Below are 20124 nucleotides of genomic sequence, written 5' to 3'. Positions count from 1 at the left end.
CTCTCTCTCTCTCTCCCCGCCTCTGTCCCCTCTGTCTCCTCTGTCTCCTCTCTACTCTCCTCCTTTCCATGGTTTTTGAGTTGGAGGGGAATGGAGGTTGTTTGTTTTTTACAGCATAAGATATTTTCATGTTTTATTGACCTACAAAGCTGCTTTTAAACATCTCTTTTCTATCCCCAAGTTTGCAAGTTTAGCTTTGAATGCTTAAAAATCAGGGTAAATATAGAACTTTGACAAGTATGGTATGACAAGAAATTCATTACATTTTGGTTTTCATAGCATTTACTCTATCATTCTTCCACTTTGGTTCTAACTGGAATTTGAACCTTTACTCGGAAAATAACCCTCCACTTTTCTCAACTTGTGGGAGACCCACAACTGTGAATAGACAAGGAATCCCTTAACAGGATTGTAACTTAGAGCTGTTCTGGTTCACATGTAGCGACTGTACTCACCTTCATTTTGCTGTAACATGTGTACCATAAGGTAATACATCAAAATAGTAGGGTACAGGGAATACTTGGGAAAGTGTACAAACAATGCTTACAGGTAAAATCCCATTACACAATGCCAGATACACCCAACTGCCCCACAGCTTCTGAACATTTGGAGCTTAACACAGTGCTTGGCACTTGGTACATACTTAATAAATATTTGCTGAATTACTGTGTGCGAGGAACTGAAGAGAGAAGTGAAACATCCAGTAAGCAATTGGTGATAGGTCCTTAAAGCTTAGGGGAAAGGTTTGGACTGGAAATTTAGCCAGCTGCATAGACGTGATAACCCCCTGAAGCTCATGAAATTGCCAAGAGGGAGAAGCAAGGGGAGCCTAGGACAGAACCTTGGGAGATACCCACAGTTGGAGGGATGAGATGGTTGTAGAGCCAGCTGAGGAGACTGAGGGATTGTCAGGTAAGAAAAGAATTAGGACAAAGGGGCATCACAAAGACCCACAGAGAGAGGGAATAGTCGATAGCATTGGATGCTACAGCTAGATTGAGGAGCAAGACTTGAGAAAAAGCCATCAAATCTAGCAATTAAGGCATGGTGGTATCATTGGAGGGAACATTTTCATTTGAATGAGGCCCTCAAAGAATGAGGAGTGAGAGTAGACAACTTTTTTTTTTTAATTAAGCAATCGGGATTAAGTAACTTGCTCAAGGTTACACGGCCAGGTGTTTCTGGGTGGGTGCTAAGTGTCTGAGCCCGGGATTCGATCTCCAGGTCTTCTCAACACTGGAGCCGGTGCTCTTACTTGCTGTGCTACCTGGAAGAGTAGACAACTTTTTAAGGGGTATGGGTCAGTGCAGTGAGAGGCTGGGGAAGTCACATCTGTGCTGAATGAGGGAGGCAGTCAGGAAGGAGTAAAAAAGATGGCCTCCATGCAGTGAGAGCCCCATTGAGGTTGGATAAAATGAATAACTGACCAGTCAGCATGGGGTGGGGAGCTCCGGGCAGTGCTAAGTAGAGTGGCTGAGAATGCCGTGGAGTCTGGGAAGAGACAGGTCTCTTGAGAGCCAGAAAGGTCCAGGACACAAAGCATTTTGTTCACTGTGAAATGAAAATTACAGTGAGCACAGGACAAGGTGTGGGCAGTGAGAATGAGAGAGCCACAGGTTGAAAAGGACTGGGAAGGAAGGAAGAGAATGTGAGGTGGAAGTTTATATGATTTGTAATTGATGAACACAGGGATGGAGAGAGAAACAGTGAAGCTAATGGTAAATTGTGAAGCGTATTCCCCAAAGTTTCCAGAGGGGCCTAGTTCATCCAAGTGATGGGGACTACCATGTTGCCGTTTCACCTGGTTTCTCATTCCCCCACCCCCACCACACTCCTATGCATTCTGGAGAGCTAGATCCGGGAGAGGGAGAAGGGCCCTGGCCAGCCTAAATGGAGTCAGGATCATTGGTTATTAGGATTACCCAGGAGCCCTGCCCCTTATCTCCCTGGGGCTGCCTGGAGTGTATTTTCACAGAGAAGCAGTTATATAAATAGTTTCTGTAGAACTCATAATAGTACTATACTTGGGCCACACTGTGGATTAAAGGGACTTTCATAGGCTGGTCTGGGAAGCTAGCCATCATTTCCTTAGGAAATTGTTACAATTTACAAATAAAGTTTTGGAGCTTCTTGTTTTATTAGCATTTCTGCAGCAAGAAGACTATCCTTGTAGTTTTGAAAAGTCTTTTGGTATCAATTGTACTGTTGGTGATAAAGAGCACACTCTTATTAGCTACAGAGCATCAGTCACATAATGAGTACACTTATTAAGTTCCTGCTGTGTACCAGGTGGGCACTGTTAGGTGCTGAAATACAAAGACAGAAAGGAAACAGCCCTGACCTGAAAGACCTTAAAAACACTTACAAACATAAGTACAAGCAAAATAAATGTAAGATAATTTTCATGGAGACCTGGAAAATCCTCATGTAATAGGTGGCACTTAAAAAGAATATCCAACATTATTATAGGGCTTTAAGGTTTGCAAAGCACTGTACAAATATCATTATACCCCATTTTACTTGAGTTGGGTTTTAAAGGAAATTAGATTCTGAGAAGCCTAGGTGGAGAGGGGATAGCCAGTGCAGGACATGGAGTGCCCTATGTGAGGAAGAGCAGGAAGCCCAGTCTGGCTGGACCACCAGGTACAGGAAGAGGAATAAAGCATGAAGGACTTGGCAGGGTTAGTTCTAAAAGTCCTTCGAAGCCAAACACAGGATTTTATGTTTGGTCTTAAAAGCCTTTGGAGTTTGAGTAGTGGGCATAGCATGGTTAGACCTATGGACCAGTCCTTTTGGAAAACCATTTTAGCATCACTCTTGAGTCAAGTGAGGAGAGACTACAGGCAAAACAAGAGCTTTTGGGGTCATGTTGGGTGGGAAGAAGGAAGTCAAGATGGATCTTATTTCATCCACATGGGGAATTCCTGTTCAGAGACTACCTAAAGCAGCAGCTTGTAGTCTTGGAAGGTTACTTGGAATACTGAGAGCTAAGGGACATTGTGCTCAGTCATGCCACTAGTATGTGTGGGAGGTAGAGTTTGAACCAAGGTCTTCCTGACTCCAAGTTTGGCCTTTCATCTACGATGCAGTATGATATCCTGCCTCTTAGTGTTTTAAGGTTATATTGTAAATTTCCACAGTGAAAACAATTGTTACTTGATGGGGGGGGGGGGTCTGTTTTAAATTAAAGTTGTTGATTACTTATCTCGTGTATGGGATGTCCTTCAAATAAGACTAGCAAAATAAATTTCACATATAACATTTTTAGGACGATGCCTTAATAGTGAGTAGTCATTGTGGGTAGAGCCAGATTTGGAGCCTACCAAAAATGCCAGCTGCCTAAAAGCCTTAGGTTGACTTAGATCTTTAGCTAAAGATAAACAGAGATTGTGTATATGAAAATGCCATCAGTGTATTATTACAGTGAAAAATAAAATCATTTTAATTAGGAAAAATCCCTTCTTATCTTAGTTTCATTCTAAAGAAGAGAAGCAGAAGGTTATATGGGGAAGTTGTCATGAGATCAATTCTCCAAGGCTGCCATTGTTTTGTTAACATCAAAAAATCTAAACTTAAGGGTTCGGCTTTATTGATGAATTATTTTGGAAGAAAATACTCTGCTCTTTCTGATCTAGGGTTCATTGTAGCCCTGATTATAGACAAGATAGATGAGAAATTTTCAGAGGGAGCTGTTGTCCCTCAAGTACAGGAAGAAGCTTGGGTCCTGCATATCTCCACATGTTGAAGCAGTGACTACTTAGACGCTGTCAGTTTGTGAACCTGGTTTAAAGGCATCTCTAAAGACCCTCTTGCATGTTCCTTGTCACCATAGGGAGCAGGGTGACTGGACACCTCACCATGACCTCGAACTTGGGGAGAATTAGGCATAGACTACTGTCTGAAGGCCTTTGGCATAGCAATGAATACTTGCTAATTAGCCTCATGTTTGTTTTTAGGCCAGAAAATCAGTCCAGAAGGAAAAGCTAAAATCCAACTTCAGCTGGTCCTCCATGCAGGAGACACAACCAATTTCCATTTTTCCAATGAAAGCACAGCTGTAAAGGAGCGAGATGCTGTGAAAGACCTTCTTCAGCAGTTATTGCCCAAATTCAAGAGGAAAGCCAATAAAGAACTGGAAGAGAAAAACAGGTGAAGGGCAGGGAGAAGCAAGGGCATGGCCTTCGGTCTCTTGAACTCATTTGAGATGGCCCGCCATAGCGATGATTCCTTTTACTAGTAAAAAGGCTTCTAATTTTTCAAATTACTTTCGTGTATGCTTCTATTTAATCCTAACAATAGCCATAAGGTAGGGATCATTGTTCACATTTTACAGATGGTGGAAGTGATACTAAGAGAAGTTAAGTAGTTTACCTGAAGTTCCACAGCCTGTCACTGGCAGAGCTGAAATTGGAATTCATGTCTCCTGATTCCTTAGAATCATAGTCTTTTCACTGAGGCACTGAAAATGAATCATCTTGAAGGAAAAAAAGGGAGAGGATGAGTGCCCAGTTAAGATATCAGAAGAAAATGTCAGCATGTCTAGTCATCCAGAGAGTGTTTTGGCTAACATGTAAACCACAGAAATGAGAGTGGGGGTTGAAAAAGATTGCCTCAGGATTTAAGTTTAAATTTAAAATTAACTATAATTCTACTCAGTACTAGTGTCTACTCAGTGTCTCATCAATGATCAGAATTTTCCCAGGCAAGACAGTCATTGGAAAAAATCTGTACTGAAAATTTCTCCCCCCACCATCTCAGGCAGTACTGTTCCATTATTACCATACCCACCTCTAGCCCAAATATACTCCCCTCTAAAATGCTTTCTATTTTTTTGATTATTAAAGAAAAAAGGATCCATAGTGTTGACCTCTGATATCAGTTCAGGATTATGTGTTTTGATGCTACTTGTTTTTGAAGCTTGAAGCTGAATGGTACCTTATTCTAGAAAGTTCAATTTTTATTTAATACATTCTTATCACCAGAATGCTGCAAGAAGATCCTGTTTTGTTTCAGCTTTATAAAGACCTGGTTGTGAGTCAGGTGATCAGTGCTGAGGAATTCTGGGCCAATCGTTTAAGCATGAATAGTGTGGATAGCCCTGCAGCATCCAATCACAAGCAGGATGTGGGCATTTCTGCAGCATTTCTGGTATGTGACCTGCTTTTATTCTCAGATATCTAAAGAAAGAAAAATTGGAAATTATATGCCTTCCATTAGGTAGAGGTTTATCATGTTTATGTCAGATTTTCCACCAGAGCTTTGGTATTTTCTGGCAAGAATAAAATGTTATATTGAATATAAAATTCTTTATCTATGTTCTCAGTCTGTTAAAATAACATTTCATATTAAACATGTGTATTCTGACTTCTGTTTTTGCCTTTTGTGCTTGTCCTTTAAACTAAGTGTGAGTAATTAGTACTCAGCTTGTTGATTATTCTAGTTCTAAGGCTATCTGAACTTTAAGAAAAGAAGCCTATATTCAATATTGACCTACTAATTAGTCCTTGTTTCCCCTTTGTTTTAATTTGTGGCCTTACCTGTTCTTAAAATTCTGCCTTATGATGCATTTTTGTAATTATCTAAGTTAAAATGCAATATAAAATTGAAAGGAGTATAGTGTAATAGAGAGCTGACTTCTGACCCATACTGGTTTTATGATCCTGAGAGTCACTTGATCTTTCAGTGCCCAGGCAACTGTTTTAGACTCTTAAGTAGCTGATCCTCATTGTTAGAGGGAAATTATTAACCTGAGAGTTCCTTCTACCATAAAGTTAAGTAGTAACTGTTTATATCATTTTGAAAGTAGATGAAGTTCCCAGGACAGGATACTCAGCAGTTGTCAGCCCTTTGCCACCCTTGAACTTATAATATTGCTATATAATGAAATTTCCTAGAAATAAAATTTTTCAGAGGTTGGCTATCGGGCATATGAAATCATAGCTTTGGGGCCCTGACTTAGTAACAGAGAAAAAGACCAGGGAGGAGATAGACAGCAGCCCAAATGGTTAAGAAAGCCTTAAGTTTTATTCCCTACACCTAGTCTATGGTTAGCCCTCAAGTGTTATTTCTCTTGTGTCATTCCAATTGGCTTCTATTTGTATTCATTCTCTTAGGCTGATGTCCGCCCCCAAACAGATGGCTGTAATGGCCTAAGATATAATTTAACTTCTGATATCATTGAGTCCATATTTAGGACCTACCCAGCAGGTAAGAAGCTACTATTCCATCATACTGTGTACTCACGTGCCTGTGTCTGTGTGTGTGATGCAATGCATTCTTGGAAGACATTCTTGCTGTTACTTCATTGGTTGAAGAGCCTTTCTTTTCATCCTTTCCAGAGTCTGTCTTCTCATAACTAAACTTACTTTCTGTCAGATTAGGTTCCTCCAAATCCAAAACATTTTGTTTCATTTAGAATTACATATTCACATTAATTTTATACTGATTCATCATGTACTACTTGGACCTAGATTCTACGTAATTGATCTCATTCACAATCTCGGAGATAGATAATATTTTAGGGACTTTAAGGTACCATCTACCTGCCTTACTAGTTGTACTCAGTTTCCTTTATGGGATCACAATCTATGTCTTGCCACCTCTGTAGGGCTGTACCAGGATCTATCCAGAATCTTCTTTCTCTATTAATTTACTTTCTTGGTGACTTCAAGTCCCATGAGTTCAACTGCCCTGTTTAATCAGATGATACCTGAATCTCTATCCCCAGCCTTGATCTCCTGCATGCCAGGCCTGCGTCTCATCTGCTGCTAGACTTATTCACATGGGTATCCCATTGAAACTCACCATGTCCAAACAACTCATCATCTTTCCCGAAACCCACCCCTCCACTTACTGTTACTTTCAAGGTCACTACCACTGTCCAAGTCACCAAGGTGCCAGACTCTAAGAAGCATTGTTTATACTCTTTCCTACCAACAGTGACAAGTTAGCAGTTACCAAATCTGGTCAGTTCTGCCTCCACAAAATCTTTCATTCATATGCCTTTCTCTCCAAAGTCTCTGCAGCCACCCAGATTCACCCAGCTCCTGACCCTTCAGCAGGACTGTCACAATAGTCTCCTGATGGATCTCCCTCCCTCCTCACCTCTCAGACTAGTATTCCTGTGATACAAGCCCTTGACAACCTGCCTTTTCAAAATGATTGAACATTACCCTTTCTCAAACAATCTTTACTATAGTCAGACTTAACTCACTGTTTACTGTACAGGATGTGCCTGTCACATTTCCATATATAGGCCATCTCCTGTATCTGGAATGTTCTCCTGTTCCTCAGCCTCAAGAACTTCCATCTACCTTCAAGGCTTCTCCCTGATGCCCCTAGTTCTTAGTTATTCTCCCTCCCTCCCAAAAAATTACTTACCCTAATTTATATTTATTTATCTATGTCTAGGTTGTTACACATACACACACACTTGTTTCATCAGTACTTAGTACAGTATAGCAGAGTGTATATTGATACTTAACATATGCTTGTTGAATTAAATTACCTTATGTACAATTCCCCTGTACATTGTCTAAGATCATCAATTATTACATTCTTTACTCCACTATTGAATAATACCTTCACTATTGGGGAAATCACCTCATAAAGAATCCCATTCCATCTTTGGACAATTATTAGAAGCTCTCTTTTATAGAAGTATGGTCTGTCTCCCTTTGGCTGTAATGCATTAGTCCTAATTCTCCCCTTTGAGACCATACCAAATAAGTCTAGTCCCTCTTCCATATTGTGGCCCTTTATATATTTTAAGAATGCTCACATCAAAAAAAAAAAAAGAATGCTCACATCAAATTTAAATCTATTTTCTCCAGGCTAATTAGCCATGGCCTTATTTTGAGTCTCTTTTGAGAGCTTAATAATGGAAATTTGTTTTAATTTGTTTTGCTTTTAAGTAGTATCTAGATTCCCTATAGCTTTTTTTCATTATACAGCTTTATCTGTTCTGTGTTTCCCCACAGTAAAAATGAAATATGCAGAAAACGTTCCACATAACATGACAGAAAAAGAGTTCTGGACACGATTTTTTCAATCCCATTATTTTCATAGGGATCGGCTTAACACAGGGTCAAAAGATCTCTTTGCAGAATGTGCCAAAATGGATGAAAAGGGTGAGTGATCTTTGTTATCTGTGTCAGAATTCTTATTTAGATTAAGGGTTGTTTATTTCTAAAGTGATGTGAATTGATGCAACTTTGAGTTTTATTTGTTTTTCTAGGTTTAAAAACAATGGTATCACTAGGAGTGAAAAACCCACTACTAGATTTGACAGCACTGGAGGATAAATCATTAGATGAGGTAAGGAGAAAATGGAAGGTTTTTATTAGGAAAGAACAGAATCCCAAATATACATTTTTGAAGCAGTCTAAGACAGGCATTCTTAATGGAGCCCATAGATCAATATCGGGGGCCTGAACTTGCATGGAATTAAATCTTTAATTTCTGCTAACTGTATTTAGCATTTCTTTCAGTTATGAATATAGGCAGCAAACCACAGTAATATTAGGCTTCATCACACTAACCAAGGGGCCCATAATACACAAAAAAATATAAGAATTCTAGAGAACAATTTGGAGCTATACAAAGGGGTATAAAACTGCATGCCCTTTGATACTAGGTCTCTCCCCAGTGAGATCAAAGGAAAAGAATCTACATGTACAAAATATTTATATCAGTTCTTTTTATGGTGGCAAAATAATTGAAATTTGAGGAGATGCATATCAGTTGAACAAGTTGTGGTATATGATTGTGATGGAATGTTATTGTACTATAAGAAGTGTTGGGGAGGGGATCAGAAAAACCTGAGAAGAGTTATATGAACTGATGCAAAATGAAGTGAGCAGAACTAGGACATTGTACACAATAACAGCAATACTGTAACAGTTACCAGCTGCAAAAGACTTGGCAGTTCTGATCAATACAGGGAGCCAAGACAGGTCCAAAGGACTCATGATAAAAAATACTATCCACTTCCAGAGAGAGAATTGATGAACTCTGAGTGCAAACTGAAGTATAATTTTTTTCACTTTTTTGTTTTTGTATTTTCAACATAACTAAACAAAAAAATTAAGAAACCATAATCTTTGGTATTACCAAATCCAGTGACAAAATGGTATGTGCTTTCTACTGCATAATTCCCAATTCAGTTTAACAAATATTTCCTGAATGCCCTGTTTTACAGTGAGTATTTCATACAGTGAGTGTTTCATTCTAAAGAAGACAATGATAAATGGCATTGTTTCTACTAGTCATATGACGTGTTCAGAAATAAATATTGAGTGTACAAGTACATGAATGGTATAGAGTGCCATAGTAGTACATGGAAAGGGAAGGATCAGTTCTGGCTTGTGGGGGAAGAGGGATAGAATTGAAGAAGAACATAAAACAAATACACATTTAGAAATAGCTTTAATTCAAATATATAATTTCATCAATGTGGGAATATTCCCTCCCATCACTCAGCAGGCAGTCTATAGGAATTGCTGTGGCTAAAAAGATCAAATAAAATTTCTGATCTGGTGACCAACTTTTTGGTGGTGGGCCCCTCCAGAGGTACTCAAGACTAGTCCCCAGATGACAAATAGAAGCCATCTTCTATTTATAACTTACATCTTCTTACAACTATAAGAAGTCATGAGAGTAGATGAGTCTTATTTCAGAAGAGTTACCTGTAATGAGAACTGCCTATAGTGACCCTCTTGTTGTATACTTTGTTATGGGTTTTGTGAAGTACGATCAGCAGTGTCCTAATTAATTTTCATCAGTTTGCTCTTATAATTTGAAACTCGTTATTTCCTGGAAAGTGTAAAATGGTGTTCTATGGTACATTTAGGTCATCCCTCTAAACTAATTCTGCAGTTCTTACAATAGAAACAGTTGACATAAAGCAAATCTCTATACACTTGTGCTTAGTTTTACTACTTGTGGCATGAAACTAGGCAGAGTATATGAACTCTGATGTGATGGTATATGTGGAGAATTTTTTTTACCTAATATCTAATGTCCAATGTTACAACTTAGATTTGGCATTATTCTTAAGGGGTAAAAATAAATTGGAAAAATGTCTGTTTTTCTAACAGTGAAATTTAATTTAGATTTCTGTTAGAGCCTAACTTTAAAATAGGAATTCTATCACAATTTAATATTTAAAATATGCACTACATACATCACTACTTCAATGTTTTAATACCTAAGTGGATCTGTGGTAATGTGAGAACAAGTTGACCTCTTGCTACAGATCACAGTAACTCAGATTCTTTTCAGTGTGATTCTTATCAATTTTTTTCTTTAAGTCCTTAGAACATTCACTTAGCACTAAAGCAATAGTTCTGACTTGATTGGGGTGGGACAGAGTCCAGATTTTCCTAGAGGCCTGGAAAGTTATTATAAGGTATATGTGAGTCCCATAGTGGGAATAACAGGTCTGAGGTTGGAATTCATTGCTTCAAACAGACATCTGTCTGTTATTCTTTTTCATATATATGTAGAAGCATAACTACTGATTTCTCTTCTAAGGGCAGTAAGAGGGACCAGACCTTTGATTCCATTAATTTAGAGAAATTATTTAAAGAAATTAAAGAATCCATGTGTTGCTGCTCTTCCACTCTTAATCCTGGAGAATGACCTGGGCCACTCAGAGATGGTGACTTGTCTGGGGTCACTTTGTATGAATGAATCCAGGTTTTTCTGACTCCTTGGCCAGCTTTTTCTCCATTAAACCACATTACTTCTCTACTGAATTAACAGCTTTGTCATTAGGCATTAGTCAGTATTCAGTAATCTTTTCAATTAATGCAAACTAATAATACAGCTATTATCATTGGAGGAAAGGTAATCTATAAATTTTCAAACATTAAAAGGGACCCTGATCCTCAAAAAATTTGGGCCTTTCCTGTAGGTCTTTGTTTGGGGTGGGGGTGGGGGGGCAGGCAGTGTTTCTGTTTTTGGGTTAAATATTTCATGGGTAGCAGTATAGCACTTGGTCTCTTATCCCTCACTCTTCCTGTTTCCGGCCTACCTCTTTTTCCAGCCCTACTATTTAATTTATTTAATGTCTTTTATTCCATTCCTTAAGTCCAAATTTTCATAGGTAATATGCTGAACCATTTTATACCTAAGAATTTAGTAATGGGAGGGGAAAGGTTAAGGGTCAATTATTCAACAATGTTCTTTCAAGTGAGTGTATATTCTCCCAAAGATTAGCTACGGTAGTTAATCAGAAGGAGCCTAATTTGGGAGTTTGGAGGAAAATCCTATTTTATATTATAACTTCATATTGTTCTTTACAGGGCTATGGGGTTTCCCCTGTGCCATCTACTTCCAACTCTTCAAAATCCATAAAGGAAAATAGCAATGCCGCGATCATCAAGAGATTTAACCATCATAGTGCTATGGTCCTGGCAGCGGGTCTCAGGAAACAGTTAAGTTTTAATGTTTACAGAAGAGTAGCAGTTGGAATCTTAAAGTGCTATGTCCATGGTTTTTTTTCGCCCTGTGTGTTTTTTAAAAAATATCTTTTTTCCCCCTTTAAGTGAAGCACAAAATGATCACAACATTGAAAACAGCAGCACAGATGGGAACTCTCGGGATTCAGACTTCTTTCAGCCACCAGTCAAAAGGGTAAGGGATAACACTGTTACCTGGTAGCAGATTCAGTCTTCCTTTACTTTTATTCAGTACACTCTTCCCTCTGTCCTTGATACTCATAGAATTTGAAGCTAAAAGGGACTAGTCCCACAACCACAGTTTATTGAAGAAGAAATTAAAAACCAATGAGGATTATCCTCTGTACAGGATCACAGGTCCTGAAGGAAACATAAAGACAAAAAACAAGGACTGGCTAAGAAGCATCCTTGAGCTTCAGTAACTATAGGTAGAATTATAACTTTTTTTCACAGTACCCAGACAGAAATGAATTTAGGCAAACTAGTGGGGTCTGCAGGTAGATAATACTTCATTAGTACCCCTTTTGGGGGGAGTCAAATGGGGTCCTAGAAATGTTAGTGAGTCATTGTGGTACTGTTTCTTGAGTAGGAGAGGAAGGTGATAAATAAACAGGGAAAAATTCTTTCAAAAATACCTCTCATTTAAGTCTTCTGAAGTATATTTAATGCTATAGCATGTAGTATCATGAATCTTAATACTTCAGGAGGTGCTTTTTATTAAGTATATTTAAAGATAAATATAGAGAAAGATTGTATGAGACTTGGTTTCTCTTATTTACTTATCTATCTATTAGCAAATAATCTCATATGTTTATAAATAATTCCAGGTGAAGTTACAGGAATCCATTGAATATGAAGACTTGGGGAAAAATAATAGCATAAAAACAATTGCACTAAGCCTAAAGAAGTCAGATAGGTAAGTTTATTTTCAAGTGTGACTGTTATATAAAACAGTTATATGTGGAGTGATTCTACCTTGAATTCTTTCTGGAATAGCTTCCATACTTTGTCCAGTTACTGTTATTCAAATGGAGTATCTGTTTTTAGCAAAGATTCCCTTGCAAGATTTCACCTCTTAACTGAATAAAATTATTACAGTTCAGGAGCCGCAATATATATCTTGTGATCTGAAGGTTCAGTGACTAAGTTATCCATAAATTTGTTGCCTTCTTGAATATACTGTGGAGAATGGAATAATTTTACTGAAATGCCTCATTTCTGTAACATCAGGAAAACCATATGGTGACTTCTGAGGTGGCTGAAAGGCAAAGCATTTCAAATTCAATAACTTTTTCCTCCATCTTCATCTTCAGGTATTATCATGGCCCAACTCCAATTCAGTTCCTCCAATATGCAACAAGTCAGGATATTATCAATTCTTTTCAGAGTATTAAACAAGAGATGGAAACGTATACACCCAAACTAACTCAGGTAAATATCTTCAGGTGGTAACTTTATATTTTTTTTTTTTCCTATCTTAACTTACAAAACCATCCATCTTGGGATATATTTTGAAGGAGCTTAAAACAGTGATTTCTGATTTTTAACAGATGCGGAAATTGGTTGACAATAGATATTAAGTGAAGAAAGAAGCAGTATTGTGGCTACTCATGTTACATACATACATATATACATATGATCTTAGTGGAAAAATTAGACTGGAAGTTTCCCAGAGAAGTAGTTACGCTCTAAATATAGATACTGACACAGTAGAGAATATATTTTCAAGATTTCTCTTTTAACTAGTTGTCTTCATTTGCCATGCTTTGACATTTTAATTAAATGACTGAGTTTCTATTGAATCGGTTACCCTTTTTAGCTGCCATGAGCGGAACAGATTATTGCAGCCTATTTGCTAGCCTGGCTTCTTTCACTCACCGTTGCTCATTCTACTTTACCAAAAGCAGTGTGTGAAGTCATGGGGCAAAATCATTTCACTTAATCCATAAGAAAGGCCCCGCTTAAACAGCAGTGTTCTTGTAGGTCTCTTTTTGGAACAGTGGGAAGAGAAACATGGTGCCTCTTTGAAATAGTAGGATGTGAAACTCCTATTGAGTCTTGATTTGGATGAGTAAATCTTGGCTGCTTATGCCTGTTCTTCTGAGTTGAAACTTCTTACTTTCGTTTTTACATTTTATTAAATCTGGAGTAACTAAAAATTCTGAAGGAGAAGTTTTGTTTCTTGTTCTCTAGGTTCTTTCAAGTGGTGCTGCAAGTAGTACCATCACAGCCCTATCCCCTGGGGGAGCACTTATGCAGGGAGGACCACAGCAAGCCATAAACCGTATGTGTGTCACAGGTTCACCTGGCATCCCTTGGGTGAAAAGAGTGGGCGGGGGGGAACGTGTACTTTATAAAAGCTAATAAGGCTTTATTCATTCGTATGCAAGCTTTGTATTCATAAACTTTCATAATGTTGTAACTAGTAACATTGATTTTTTTTTCTTAACCTGGCCCAATTGGGAGTCATTTTTTACTAGTTAATAATTTATTTAATTTAATTAATACTAGTTAATTAAGATGAAAGGAAATAAGTTAACATGAAATCTTACACTTATCACTTATTTATTATACTTATTTATAAGTAAATATACAAAATCACCATCTGGTATCCCAAAGGATGTTAAGCTCTGAAGATCTATTAAGTTCTCAGGGGAATGATTCCACACTGTATTAGAGTACAAAGTGGTCAGTATTGTGGATTCTATATATGAATAGACTTGATTTCAAAAGGCCTTTCCTTTTTCATGCAGAGATGGTGCCAAATGACATTCAGTCAGAACTCAAACACTTGTATGTGGCTGTGGGCGAGCTGCTAAGGCATTTCTGGTCCTGTTTTCCAGTTAACACACCATTCCTAGAAGAAAAGGTAAGGGCAGAGGAATTCTAGTCACCTTTAACAGCATGGCTCAGGAAGTGATGATTCAGAAATAGATTCTTAATAGAATGAATTAGAACTTTTACTTTAACTCAAATTTGCTGCTTGTGAGCCCCTTTTCTATGTTACGGTGTGTTGATCAAGGACCCAAAATCCCATCAGTGCAATTATTTAAATCCTGAGGGATACCGGTAACTACAAACATTAGTCAATTAGAACAATAGGTAACTTGGTATTAAAAACACAGTGACTCAGTTCACCAAATGTTACCTTCAGTCTTCTTTGGGGAAGAGAAAACGAATCTGCAGAGGCAGAGAAGCACTGGGAAGCAGTTCCCCCTAAAGGTCAGTTGCTTCGGTTCAGTTTAAGAAACATTTGTTAAACATCTGTTAGTGGGTACAAAGACCTCTCTTATGGAACTTACTTAGAGTAGTAGAAGGGAAGAGAAAGCCTGAGGTTTCAACAAGAGGATCCAGCAGTTAGGAAGAGAGCATTAGTTGGGTAAAGCCTTGCAGGTCATTGTAGTTCCTTTGTGAAACTAGTAGTGTCTTTGCTCAAAAGACAGGTGCTCTCAGCTTCTATTGGCATTCAAACTAGGCAGGAATCTTCTCATTGCTAGTCAGAGGACGAGGCAGGCCCTTAAAGGGCATTATTCCTTCATTCTCTGAGCATCTATTCAGTGCCTACTAGGAGAAGGCATTGTGATTGATAGGCACTGGGGATACAGAGACAAAATGGATGTCATATTCCAAAAGTTAATGTGAAAGAAATGGTAAGGCATTAGTGCCTGGAGGGGCGGTTAGGAGACCTCTTGGAGGAAAGAGACACCATCTAAACAGCCTTGGACAAAGCTAGTAATTCTACAAGGTGGGAGTGGAGGGGCCCTGCTCCAGACATTGGCAGGTAGAATGTCAGATACTTCAGCCAGTGAGTTGGGTTTGTAGCTTCGTGTTCAAAGGAGCATAATGTGCAGTAAAACCTGGAAAAGTCATAACCTAGAACCAGATTATGAAGGGCTTTAATGCGAAATGGGTTTGTTGTGACCTAAGGGCAAAAGGAACCAATGGTACCTCCCTAAGTGGAAGAGCTCCCCCAGCACTGTACTTTAGGAGTATCAATTAGCTCTTGGCAGCTGTGTGCACAGGGGATTGGAGACAGGAAAATCAATTATCCAAAAACAGCTGAACTGAGTGGGATACATGATTTACCAGCAGTTAGCCAGGAGGTACCAAATGGGAAAGAAAAGACTGGGGATCTCACTACTGGGGTTTATGAAGAACAACAAGAATTTTCAGATGACCAGCACAGAATGCACTCTGGGTCTGTTTGTGTCGCTAATGAGTAACAAAGGTTTGCACAAAATGGAGGCTGGCATCCTTCCTAGATAGAATGGTGGAAGGACTAGAGGAATTCAACTCAGCAGGAAAATGAAATTGTTCCTTGAAAAAAAGGGGGAAAGTATTTCAAGGAGGAATCTAAGAGGCGTAATCTGTGTTAGGAGATTGGAAGAAGGGAAAATGTGATAGAAAAGAAAGGGGAAAGGTTCAAAACACTTAGCAATAGGGAGTCTCTTTTGGAGGAATTGGTAGCTTTCTTAGAGCCTTGTGTGGAAGCTGCCCCTGAAAGTCTCTTTAGACTTGTCAAGCCAGGCAGCTGTTGTCTAGTCCTGGGAACCCTTGCAGTTACGTCAGAAGGAACCCGGAGAGCGTATTGTTGGGATCTGTGGAGTCCTTCAAGAAACTGAAGACCCTGTTAGGGTTAGATGTGGTGATGCAGAGTGGGCCATAGTATAAATGATCTGAATAGCACAGGACTAGGGCAGGAGTTCCAGAGCTGACAGTGAAGTCCCCCAGGAGGGCTCAGCCACAGGCAGAGCAGGAAAACGAATAGCAGATTAAAGAAGATGGTGCTTGGGAACAGGCACAAAAATGCAGGAATTAGGGACTCACTGGCTAAAGAAAACGGTTTTTTGAGCAAAAATTGAATGACCATTTATTACAAGTGTCATAGATAAAATTCTGTTTCAGATGTAAAATGAACAAGATAGCATCTAATGTCCCTTTCAACATAGATTCTGACACAACCAAAAAAATCCTAATATTTAATAGTACATCAAAAGTGCATTAGACAGGGTCCAAATAGTACTATAATATAGGTAGCACAATAGACAGAATGTGGACCTGGAGTCAGGAAAAACCCGAGTTCAAATCTAGCCTCACTTACTAGCTTTGTTACCTTAGACAAGTCCCTTGACCTGTGTTTGTTTCCTTATCTGTAAAATAAGGATAAGAACAGCACCTACCTCCCAGGATTATTTTGAGGATTAAATGAGATAGTGAGTTTAAAGTATTCAGCACAGTGTCTTGAACAAAGTGAGCATGCTATATGAAAGTTAGCTATTATTAATAATAATACTTCTTGAGACCCTGGGTTGGGGGAATCATTACCGTTTTGGAGATTGGAGAAGGCTTCAATTAAAGAAAATTCAGCTCATGACTAAACTGTAGGATATTTTGTAGTGGTTTGGGTTTTTTGTTTTGGTTGGGGTTTGGGTTTTTTGTTTTGGTTAGGGAATAGTTCTGACCCAGGCATTTTGTCAGCATAAAAAATTCCCAATATGGAAACTGCATCATCTGTAGCACGTACTTAGAGAGTATCTGGGGTACTGAAAAGCCAAATCTTTTGCCCATGGCCAGTCAGTTATCATATTATTTATATGAGTTACATTTTTTGCTTAAACAAAGTTCTTCGTTTATTCAATGAGCATTTTACCATTAGGTACCTACTCTGTGCCAGACATTTTGGTGGGAAAACAAGTCAGAAAGGAAGCAATCCTTGCCTGCAAGGAGGTTACATCCTATTAGGGAAACAGCATGTACATATAAAGGCAAAATAGACAAAGTCAATAGAGAGTCATTTCAGTTTTAGGAAGGAGCATGTTGTTATAGTCACATAGCTAGTGTGTGTCTGAGGTAAGGCTTGAACCAGGTGTTTCCTTATTAAAGCACCACCTCTCATTGTGTATTTATTCATATTTTACAGGTAGTGAGGATGAAGAGTAATTTGGAACGATTCCAAGCTACTAAGCTCTGCCCATTCCAAGAAAAAATTCGGAGACAGTATTTAAGCACAAATGTAAGAAAACAACTGATTTTAGCATCATTTTCTATATGCAGTAAAATACTTAGATTATATTTGATTTTATATTAATGAGTAGACATTCTGGTTTCTTTTTCAATTAGCCAAGATCACTTACCATTCCACATGTAAACATAACAGGTTAAGAAGTGCAGGTGGTAAAGTTTTCTTTAAAGTGTTGCCCCAGTAGACAAACAAATGATGTAACACATGGAGCAAAGTAAGACTGTGTGAATAGTTCCTTGCAAGTTGAGACTTCAGAAGATAACACATTTCTCTACAGACAGATGATTTCTTATGCTAACAGCAAATAGAAAAATTTTTTATTCAAAAAAGAAATTGTTTTCATTTATTTTAATCTGATAAGTGTTATCTTATATCACTTCCAACCTCCATAAATATACTGCTTCTCAATCAGAAAAGTTTTCTGATCCTTTAAATGTATATGATGTAGGAGAGCTACCTCTTAAGTTTTAAAAGTGGAAAAGCAGTGACTTCCATATTTGACTGAAATAAATCAAGTCACTGAATGGTAGGCATCACAAGCCAAACATCTAAGTGCATAGAGTGGAAAGCGTTTGGTGTGGAGCCAGTCACCAACATAATGGAAATCACCTCTTCCCCACAAATACCACACACACACACACACACACACACACACACGCACGCAGAATTTGTGCCTAACTCTCAGGATTGTAGTGCCCTATCACCTCCCCAACATAACTAAACCAGGCCTTGAGGAGCCCCTCAACATCAGTGAGTTTCTAAAGATATTCATTTTCAAAGAGTCCAATAGGCTCAGGTCAAGTAATTCAGAGATAGACCCATGAGGGATCAGCCGTAGCAGCCCTCCTGTGAAAGTAGCTGTGAGCTCCAAGGTCCTGACCCACAGTTCTCTTCTGTAATTCCAGAACCACCCCCATCTCGGCACTAGGGCACCCACCCTGCTGCCTCAAGCTCATCATCTTCCTTGGCTTTGCTGATCCTAATGTACAGTGACCCCTTGTGCTCATATGGGGCTTTATTCTTGCTGTGCATTGTACCATCCACAGGCAAAGGGTAATGATGAGTCTGAGTCATCGTTTGTCAGCAGAAACATTGCAGCCTTCTCTGCTGTTGTCAAAGTCTTTGACTGTTTTTCAGTTGGTAAGTCACATAGAAGAGATGCTGCAGACGGCCTACAATAAACTTCACACATGGCAGTCCCGGCGCCTGCTGAAGAAGACGTGAAGGAGTCCTGGGCGTTGGAGGCTTTGGTCCCTGGAATGCTCTCTGCAGCAGTTGTGGGAACACACCCTGAGCAGCTCTCGCATCCTCCAAAGGATGCTGCAGGGACGTCTGCAGCCACTGGACTTGGGAGCTGACGCTATTGAACTTGCACATTCTGGAGTGAAAGGAGCTGTGGTTAAACTTGAAAACTGGGAGGTAAATTAAGGCAGAACCAAAACAAGCTGAATTGCAAAAAATATATATTTTAAAAAGACACTGTTTACTGCAGTTACTCAGGAACTGCTTTTGATTTGCATTAAGAGCTGCTTTCAGAAATAAAAAGTAACTTTAAAAAGGGTGAATTGATAAAATCTGAAATTTTTTTTTGTCTAACCTTTTTTTTTAAGTATATGGCACAGGGTAGAAATTAAATGTTTTTTTTTCCTCCACTGGATCCTCACATTTTACTGGATTCTGTTTGTACTTTACTGAAACAGGTTGAAAAAGGAGTATTTTAAATAAAGCAGAGAGAAGCTGTCGCTCTAACCATCAGAAGACAGTTGTGGTCAGAGGCATCTTCTGCTCTGTGTTTCCTACGGAAATGAAAAGCAATAGAATTGCACTGAGCGCTTATTTGTGGTTTGGGGTCCTGGAATGACACAAGGGGAACAGTTTTGCAGAAAGTCTTGAATTTTTTATGCAAAATTTTTTCAAGAGACAATGGAGCTGCATGTTTTTGTTTGAGTGCACATGTGCACTGCTAAGATTTTTTTAAGATGGCATGTGCTTTGAAAGGAAACTGCTTTTTTAAGAGTTTAAAGATCTTACAGGTGAAGAGAACTTATAAGAATCATTCACTTATTTTCACCTCTTTTAAGAGAAATAAAAAGTATTTCTCTAGTCTGTTTTTCTCCAGTCTCTACCTGACTGTTAAACTATTTTTGGCGAATCGATAATCATTGCATAGAGTGGAAAGCGTGTGAATGCAAAAAAAAAGTTAGATATGATATTGTATCTGGAATCTGTGCCATATTTTGTTCCTAATAGGATCAACTCACTGTTTATCTAAGACTTAGCTGTCTTGTATTAAAAATTATACAAAAAAGTAAACCCGTTTTATACATACTGTTTAACTGACACATTCTGTGTTTTTTATTATGTCTGGTTGTTTATATCTGGTTGTGCAGTGGGTTGGGTTGCTCAAGACTTTGAATTTGAAGCATATGTCACATTGTAGGGTCATACTCAGGGCAGAAGTGAAAACTGTATTTAATATTTAAAGAGGAGAATTTGGAAGGGTCATCAGAACTCCTAATGGGCAGTCATTCTTTGACCGGTATGGGATTGCAGTTTTCTCTGAAGCACATATGTCTCAACATATCGTATCCCTGAATTTCACTGTCAGCAAGGCCAGTTGTAGTCCTTTGGAATATGACC

The 20124-nt window shown here is 38.6% G+C and overlaps 1 protein-coding gene across 3 annotated transcripts in view; it reads left to right on the top strand.

The window, feature by feature from the left end:
* Positions 1 to 19820, top strand: part of GTF2H1 (general transcription factor IIH subunit 1) — a 32386-nt gene extending 12566 nt beyond the window's left edge. For all 3 annotated transcript variants that reach the window (XM_069073092.1, XM_069073083.1, XM_069073101.1), the window contains exons 3-15: positions 3957 to 4149; positions 4983 to 5148; positions 6114 to 6207; positions 7980 to 8129; positions 8237 to 8316; positions 11307 to 11437; positions 11550 to 11637; positions 12290 to 12378; positions 12776 to 12893; positions 13656 to 13746; positions 14216 to 14331; positions 17383 to 17475; positions 18622 to 19820. In XM_069073092.1, the coding sequence (XP_068929193.1) occupies positions 3957 to 4149; positions 4983 to 5148; positions 6114 to 6207; positions 7980 to 8129; positions 8237 to 8316; positions 11307 to 11437; positions 11550 to 11637; positions 12290 to 12378; positions 12776 to 12893; positions 13656 to 13746; positions 14216 to 14331; positions 17383 to 17475; positions 18622 to 18708 (1496 nt within the window). In that variant the 3' untranslated portion in view covers positions 18709 to 19820. The remainder of the gene's footprint in view (positions 1 to 3956; positions 4150 to 4982; positions 5149 to 6113; positions 6208 to 7979; positions 8130 to 8236; positions 8317 to 11306; positions 11438 to 11549; positions 11638 to 12289; positions 12379 to 12775; positions 12894 to 13655; positions 13747 to 14215; positions 14332 to 17382; positions 17476 to 18621) is intronic.
* The last annotated feature ends 304 nt before the right edge of the window (positions 19821 to 20124 follow it).

This window comes from Petaurus breviceps, unplaced genomic scaffold (assembly GCF_028583685.1).
Source record: "Petaurus breviceps papuanus isolate PSGF00001 unplaced genomic scaffold, PetGlider_PUasm1.0 140, whole genome shotgun sequence".
NCBI classification, from domain to species: Eukaryota; Metazoa; Chordata; class Mammalia; order Diprotodontia; family Petauridae; genus Petaurus; species Petaurus breviceps.
Note: the sequence above shows the minus strand (reverse complement) of the source record. Positions and strands in the feature narration are given on the sequence as shown.